General features: G+C 43.7%; 1 protein-coding gene across 2 annotated transcripts in view; it reads left to right on the top strand.

The window, feature by feature from the left end:
• The first annotated feature begins 1229 nt into the window (after positions 1 to 1229).
• Positions 1230 to 8462, top strand: part of sik2b (salt-inducible kinase 2b) — a 47865-nt gene continuing 40632 nt past the window's right edge. For both annotated transcript variants that reach the window (XM_083985473.1, XM_083985472.1), the window contains exons 1-2: positions 1230 to 1890; positions 5605 to 5721. In XM_083985473.1, coding sequence (XP_083841599.1) covers positions 1753 to 1890; positions 5605 to 5721 — 255 coding nt within the window. In that variant the 5' untranslated portion in view covers positions 1230 to 1752. The remainder of the gene's footprint in view (positions 1891 to 5604; positions 5722 to 8462) is intronic.

The raw sequence follows: 8462 nt of genomic DNA, 5'->3' as shown, positions 1-8462 counted from the left end.
CAGAAAGGAGAGGCTGAGTGTGTTCTTGGAGAATGTTAGACAGGAAATGCCAAAAGCACATCTGGAACTCTTACATTCAGGAAGTCTATGCGTGACAGCAGAGGCCTTTGGAGCGCTGCTCTGCCTGCCTGCTTAGCAATCCACTGTTCTCTGTTAGGCTGTCACTGCGGGGGCTTAAGAGAACAACCTCTGGGCGTGAATGTTTGCTGTTTCTCTAACATGACATGATTTGTGGGTGTCAAATAAAGTTTGGTTACAAGATATTGTGGTTACACATTCCTTATTTAACAATAGTAGGAGGGAACTGTATTTGTGTGAGTGACTATAAAGTTGTGAAAACTTGTTACTGAAGGTATTAAAACTGTTATGAGAACAACTTTTTAAATGGAAATAGTGGGGTGATTTGATAGCAAGACTCTGGATTAGTCTTTTAGGTTCAGGTTCAGGTTAGGTTGAGGGGGAAACAGACAGACTTTACTTCCCCTATACTCTGCTCCTAAGCCAGTATCATCAAACCCCAATCTAGAGGAAATGTGTGGCCTTATTGCTTCAATTCTCAATTTCTACCAACAGATGGTGCTGTTATGTAACCGGACAAAGTGTCTTTGTGGCTGATAAGATGTCTGGTTTCACATGAGGTCCTGCATGTTGCATTATATAATGGTTTATGTTATGTTAAATGACTGCTGCATATGACTATGGATCTATAATGGCATAGGAATGAACCGGTATTCTTTTTTTCTTCTTTTTTATGTAAAATCCAAACAAGGCATTTAGTTTAAATATGTTTTTTTTTTCAATTATTATCAACATCATTATTATTATTTTATTTTATTTTATTTCTTCCATTCATTCTTGCAGAAAGTATTACTCCTTTCAGGCAGATTCAGAAAGAATTTAACCCTTTTCCCCTTGCATTGCATTGCATTTTTCTTCCTTCTTCTTTTTTTTTCCAAAGGCGCATTGAACACCTGCAGGGCAAAAAAAAAAAAAAAAACTTCAAAGTTACCTATGCGTGCAATCAAGACAAGGAGGGCAGCAGACAAGCAAGCAAACAGATTTCAGAATAGCAATTTTACCGGTTGACGTAAGAGGTGGGTCTGGTTGTCCTGGCAACCAATTGGCACTGAAGTGTGGAGCGGCGCGTGGCCCCGCCCCCTGTACAAATACCCCTATGGCTTTGACGTCAATACACGTCAACCGGGGAGAACATGATGCCTCCTTTGCAAGTCAACTCGTGTGCGCTGTAGCTGTAGCTGATAGAGAGAGAGGCACCTCGAGCTGAAATATTATAGCTGTATTGTAATTGTGTTGTGTTGTATTGGAGAACGTGGTGGTGGTGTGACACAGCAGCAGCAGCAGCAGCAGCAAATTATGGCCTGCTTCGTATCGCCGCACGCACTGACGGAGAGTTGAGTGTCGCCGCACTGGCTTTCAAGCAAGCTGACAGCACAGGGCGACACACACAAAAAAAAAAAATTCAACTTTGTCTATTTTTAATGGACATGCTTCGAGCAGCAGCGGAGGCAGCAGCAGCGGAGGCAGCAGCAAGAGCGGCAGCGGGCGGTTTGTTTTCCTTTCGCCTTTTTTTGTAGCTGCTCAAGCAGGCAAAAGCAGAGCAAGCCCCGCTGTAAAAGCCCCACACCGTGTGTCCCTTTGCTCTGCCTGCCTGCCTGCCTGCCTGCCTCTCTGGTTGTGCTGGCTGGCTGGCTAACCTCCTACTCGTCAACAAACAGTCAGATTTAGACCAGCATGGTCATGGCTGACAGTGTCCAGAAACCGCTGATCCGGGGTCCGGTCCGAGTGGGCTTCTACGACATCGAGCGCACTTTAGGAAAGGGCAATTTCGCTGTCGTGAAGCTGGCTCGACACCGTATCACCAAGACCGAGGTGAGTGTGTGTGTGTCGGCGAACTAGTTAGCACTGGAAAGCTAACTTAGGCTACTGTTCAGCCCGAGTTACATAACTTTTTATGCACCAGTTGACACCCCAGATATTCACAGCAGATACCGAAATGCTGTCCACATCATGCACTAAATAGAAACTTGGATCAGGTAACTAACTGGCCGGTCGCTTGGCTGCTCCGGTCCACAGTGCAAAGCAACAGCTGTGTGTGTATGTGTGTATGTGTGTGTGTGTGTGTGTGTGTTTGAACACGTTGGTCCTGTGCAGGTACAGCAGCGTTAAGACCGACTGACTGATTGCACGTTCACCCCCCACAGCCAGCATCACTGCCAGTAAGAGGTCTGACCACCAGTGCTGCTGGGAAACACACAAACTGTAAACATGCATGCTTTTATTTCTCACGCACCACACCACACACCAGCATCATACACCTGCACTCCTTTTTGCTTAATGACCCAGACAGTGGCACAGTCAGTGTACCATCGCAGGAGTCTTTGGCTGATGTAAAAAAAAACACCCCCACCCCTTGTTGCTGTATCTGGGGCATGCAGCATGGGTCGGTGGTCCCATTATGTAATCCAAATAATGATTTGATTTAGTGGGTTTTCTTGTTCCAGCAGTGCCGAGAGAGCTTCTCTTCTCTGAGGAGCGGGATATGCCAGCCCAGAGAGCTCTGTAATTGGAAAGCAAAGTGTTCTGCACGCACGCATGCATGCAGGCATCAATCCACCGACACCGCGCCGGGGTCTTCACGTAGTTTTGGAGATGGGGTTTGATATTCCAAACAGTTGCACACACACACACACACATAGGCTACTCTCTCTCTCTCTCTCAGGCGATGCAGCAGCAGCAGCATGAGCGCAGAGAGAGAAACAGGGCTCGGATCTGTCTTGAATGTAGTCATAGTTCTTATGTCAGCTGTGTGCAGAGAGGGCCTTTCTTACTTAGTACCACCGAGTGCCACGACTTTCAATTGTAATGACAGAGACAGAGAGATTTACTGTTATAAAGAGTGGAGTGCTGGGCTGTGTATGAAGAAGCTGTGTTGTGCTAGACAGGGGTGGAGGAGTGCGTTTAGGAGTGGGGGTGAGTGGGTGGGTGGCTGGGTGGGGGGTGTGATAGAAAAATAGGCCAGGAGACTTGTGAAAACACAGTTGCACACTGTGATCTTTGATCTTCAGAGCCTTCAACTGTTTGTCGCCGAACGTGAGCAATCGGTCAGCACAGAAAAACAAAGATTTACGTCATCCAGGCGAGACCCCTGATAGGTTTAATGAATAACAGGGCAAGAAAATGGCTCTTAAGGCTCTTATCGGGTTAATCTAGTTAGTAAATCCTGTGAAGTGGCGTACCATTAGTCTAGGCGGGTCATAACACACTTAACAGCGACATGAATGCAGGTTTTAATTTGAGTCAAACACACACTACAGTAGGCCTACACCAGGTGATTTTGCCGAGTGGTTCTCAGGCCCCACCGGTTTCGGTATAGAGGTCACTTGGCCCCCCGGTCGGTACAGAGGCGGGGGCCGCTGCAGCTGCTTGGCTCGGCCAGGCCGGTGTGGCCAGAGCCAGCCTGTTTGTCAGAGTATAGCCAAGGTCAGCTGGAGAGGCGGGCTATCAACTTTATGTGATGCCATCTGTGCCTGCCTGGTCGTGAATGTGCCAGCGCAACAGAGATGTTAGCCCAGTGTGTGTGTGTGTGTGTGTGTGTGTGTGGAGAAAACCAGAGCTTAATGATGCGTTTAACAGCAGATCTGCTGCGTCTGTGTACCTGTGTGCATAACCTAGTTTCTCTACCCGTGGCTCCCGCGTGTTATACTGACCCATTCATCCCATTATGTACATATTTGCACCTTGTGGGCTCCCATATAGTGCAGGGCCCGTTCCAACCTGTTCCCTATACATTTATCCATCCTCACCATACCATCGTCCCACTTTTCTGCTCTCATTACTTTCCATGTATAGGCTAAAAATCTCCTTTTAACTCATTGTCCTCAAATGACCTTGTGCCAGCAGAATTCATCAGGAGTCTTATGTTATTTGTGTATGGGTGTGTGTGTTGCTGACAATGTAATCGGTTAGCTCAGATCTTTTTTCGTTAAGTACCCTGTAATCCCTCTTGAGGGGACCAGTCATTTTAAATTTGATGCCTCAGAGGCCTGGACTTGTAGCTGGAGTGCCATTAAAAGATTTTGGATTTCTTCATAGGATTTAACCTCACACTGCATATGCCATATCTGCTCAGTGGGGGTGGTGGGCCAGGAGATAACATTGGGAAGTGTTGAACATACCAAAACAGCCATTACCGGCCGCAAACCTACAAGTGCTAACTACACATAGACTGAAGAGGATCAAAATGGATGTCAGTGTGGCGGATGCAGGTTTCAGACTTCACTTACATGTACAGGAATAAACCAAACATAAGCACATAAGTGTTCGGACTGACATGTTTACTGCATATGGAGAGAAAAAAAAATTCAGTGATGTAACTGCATTGATACAGTGCGAGGAGCTTGGACATAAAAAAAAAAGCAGGGTTATTCTGTGGAAAGTGTTACACCTGGTTCAACTTCTGCTGTAACAGAGTGGAAATGCACTGAAATACACAGGGAAATGCATGCAATGGGCACAGTTCTGGCAAAACACTTCAGAGCGCGAAACAGGGCGATCCCGCTCTTTATCTGATGATTGTCAAGACAGAGGGTGAAATGATCGTCTTTGTGATAAGTGTCCACAGGAAAATTCTTTGTCAGAGACGTTATCTGAAGTCGCTGTGCTGCGTTTTGGCATCGCTTAATCCTCCAAACTCATGATTCTGCAAGGACTACAGCTGACTGCACTGCTTTAGCAAAAATATACAGCAAGTAAACACAACAAAAGCCACAAAATGAAGCTCACAAAACAAATATTCACATTTATACAGTGGAAACGTAACTTTTTTTTTGTAATTTAGCTTAAAATGATTATAAAAAATGTTATTTTTTAGGTGATAGGCCTACTATTCATTTTCTGTAGCTCATCTACTTTATTCGCTAGTTCCTATTTTTTTTTTAAACATAGCCTTGTTTTCAGTCTTTGTATTTCAGCCTCCTCTAATAGTGGTGCGATTGCTGCGAGACAAACCGGGGTCTCCTGCTGTTTACTCCTTCAGCTTGGCCGACAGACGCTCGGAGCACTTCAGATCACGCTGATGAAATGTTGTTTATGAGACCATGTGAAGTAGAAATGTTAATATTGCCTTGTTACCTACCGGACATCATCACTCAAAGCCAAAGAGCGTTGAAGTTGTGAGTGTGTGATTTACACATGTATGTGTCACTGTGGGCGTGTGTATATCCAGCCAGGAATGTGTTTGTCTCCGCCGTACCTTCATATGATATTTCACCGTGACTCATATTTGAGAAACTGTTCATGAAAGGTTTTTCAGCACTAAGCTGTGTTTAAGTATTTATCTTGTGTTTCAGAACCCGTTATCTGCTCTCACAGCTGAAAAAGAACACACTGTATTCTTCGGCTGCCTGGGGAATAAGAAATTGCAGCATGTGCCGTGTAGTGTTTGTCTTGGTGTTGATGGGGGGGTGTTTCTCGTTGCCCATCAAGTCTGCTGAGCCCTGACAATGACTCTACTAACTGTACTGTATATGCTATTGAGAAACCGACCGATTACAGCTGTGTTGTTGGTGCTCCATCTTCCCGCAGGTGGCCATTAAGATCATCGACAAGACCCAACTGGACGCCGTCAACCTGGAGAAGATCTACAGAGAGGTCCAGATCATGAAGATGCTCGACCACCCTCACATCATCAAGCTCTACCAGGTGAGTCTCCGGCCGCAGCGCCTTTTATCTCAGCACATTTTCACATATTTGAAATCTTCAAATTGTTGTTCCCCGTGTTGTAATGTTTGTAACCAATGTTTTTTTTGGGGGGGTCTTGTCTGACGAGCTGTGACAATCAAATCTATCTTGGGTGCTTTGATCTAACTCAGAATGATGTTAGGGGGATGTTGTCATACTTCACATATTTACCCTATTTATTTATTTATTTGTTTATTTGTTTATTTCGGGCATGTCAATTAAATCATCATCATCACACTTCATCTTAGTTCAAATAATACAATACACATGGCCGAAAGGGAAAGCGGGAGAAGCAAAAGCTTATCTAGTCCCGCCCCCATTACCCACAGAATAAAATCTTTATCATAATCTTTTCTTTTCTTCTGCTTTTTACATAGTTACTCCAGCTAGCATATCCTTTAAGAAATGGATCAACCTGGACACTTATAAAAACTAGGAGAAGCTGTGACTTCCTCTCACATCAGGCTGAATTTATGCATCACACGTTAATGGTTTCTTGGTTAATGGATTGTTGTTTAATGTTAACTGTTCTTAGGTGCACTGTGAGCTCCCAAAGGCCAGGCGCACACAGATTATGTTAGTCTGGTCTTGACATAAACAAGAAATGGCTTATTTGAAGTCTAGAAAATTAACCACCAGAACTTAGGGCTATATTTCCATTGTGAGTGAGTCGGTGAGGAAAACATGGTTTGTAATTGGTGGTTTGCTTGCAATGTTCTGCAGTGAGTAATGAGAAGGGGAAGAGTATTTAGAGACTGTAGTAGTCTGTTGGGAAAATTCAAGTAGTGAGGACATTATCTGTCATTTTCGGTTGCCCAAAGACACAGTCCTGTCCATGTCTTTGATGGTTATGTAGGCTGTGGGATTAACACTATTTACTGTTGGTAGAACTTTCTTTTTTTTGCAGATCTTTTTCTTTTATGTATGTGTCATTTTTCCGGAGGGCAAACATTTTCTGCTGTGGTGAACTGAGTGTTTTGACACGGTCAGCCGTGTGTTAACAGTTCTTTCTGTCTGAAGTCAGACTATTAGTCACATCTAATCCGTGGTCAAAGTTTATCTTTGCGAAACTGCTCCTGGTCAGAGAAGCGCCCGCGGGGTGACACTGTAATAATGTAACAGGCGTTGCAGTGCAGGGCCCAGTGCAACATGTGTTGAGAGGGAGCCTCAGAATTAGCCGTACCTCTGGCTAATCTGTGAGCAAATCAGTTTCATGGAGCGAGAATTTGCCGCCGCTCCTTGTTGATCTTCTCTCCAGGTACTTTAGCGGTGGGGTGTTGAAGCGCAGAACCAATCCAGGTCATTTTCTAATGCATTAGCAAACAACTGCTGCCTAGCAGGGCCTGCCCCCGCTGGATAGTTTAAGATATGAGAGTGTAGTTAATGACTGACTGACACTCTTTGCTGTGTTCGTCTCTGTATGTGTTCTACTCTTTGGAAAGGTGCTGCTGACTGGATTCAAACTAAATCACCCCAGTGGATCAGGATTATACGCACTGAAAGTTTTAGCATTGTACTCAAAACATCAGGCTGTGTTTTAAAGGTTATAGGTATAGATGAATTATCATATTATTTACAGCACTCACTTGTAAAATGTCCCATTTAGTCCAAAACAGACTTGTTGCTTGTTATTAATTCTTGTCAGTGCTCCCTCCCTGTTAATTTTGGGACCTTGAAAAAGTATTAATTTGAACATGGTAACTCACAGTGTCAGTATGTATTTCACAATGATTTATGTAAAATGACGTGAACCCAGTAGATATCTGCTAAAAATGAATAAATACACAAATATATCCAGCAATGCTACAGCACAAGGAGTGCTCCTGGGTATTTCTTTACCATTCATGATGTGCATTAAAGTGGAAGCCGAGATGCAACAAGATGGGAGAACAATCAATGTTAATATTTTGGTGAATAGTGTCTCTTTGATAAATGTTGAGGACTTGACCATTAGTTCATAATTGGGTGAAGTTACCTAAGGGAACCCAGTTACCACACAATGGTGCTAAATATAGTTTAGTGGGTTGTGACAGTTTACGCATGTATAGACAGACACACATTTAAAATTGACAGTGACCTCTGTTCTTGTCCCAGCTCCCACAGACCATTTATAGCATTATTACATAAATAACAACAATGGTCAAATTCCATTTAGCTGCTTCAGTTTTCAGGGTCCATGAACCAGTATTGTTCATACTGGTTCATGGTCACACTCCTTGGTTTACTGGGACATCTTGCTCATTTTATGAGTAATGTAATGTCGGCCAAAGGCCTTCCTGCAGTCATCTGTGTCTCGCTCTTCTGTTATAAAAAGACATCATACACAGTGAAACTGCAAAACTGTGTACCATTATCAATTCTTAAAATTGAAGGTTTGCAATTGTTGAGGTTTGTTGCAGCAGAAATGTGCTTTTAGTTTTTCCAAGAAAAATAAGTTTTATAATCTCACAGTGTAGTGTTCTTTGCAGTTGTTCCATTAAAGTGATGTCCAGTGTCACTATCAGCAGCTGTGTGTGAAAAGCAATTTTAAGATGCAGTTTCCTTCATATCGTCTTGGCACCTTTCATAGTGACAGTTGTGAAAGGAAAGTTCATATAAATTTTACAAGACTCAGAGGTCATTTTTCTGTAATGATTTGTTCCGGCCGTTGCACTTTATTGGCATGTAAGCCAGGCAAGTGGAGGCTCCTTTCACCTAGTTAC

This window comes from Trachurus trachurus (genome assembly GCF_905171665.1).
Source record: "Trachurus trachurus genome assembly, chromosome: 13".
In the NCBI taxonomy this organism is placed as follows: Eukaryota; Metazoa; Chordata; class Actinopteri; order Carangiformes; family Carangidae; genus Trachurus; species Trachurus trachurus.
This window is presented reverse-complemented; position numbering and strand designations above follow the sequence as displayed.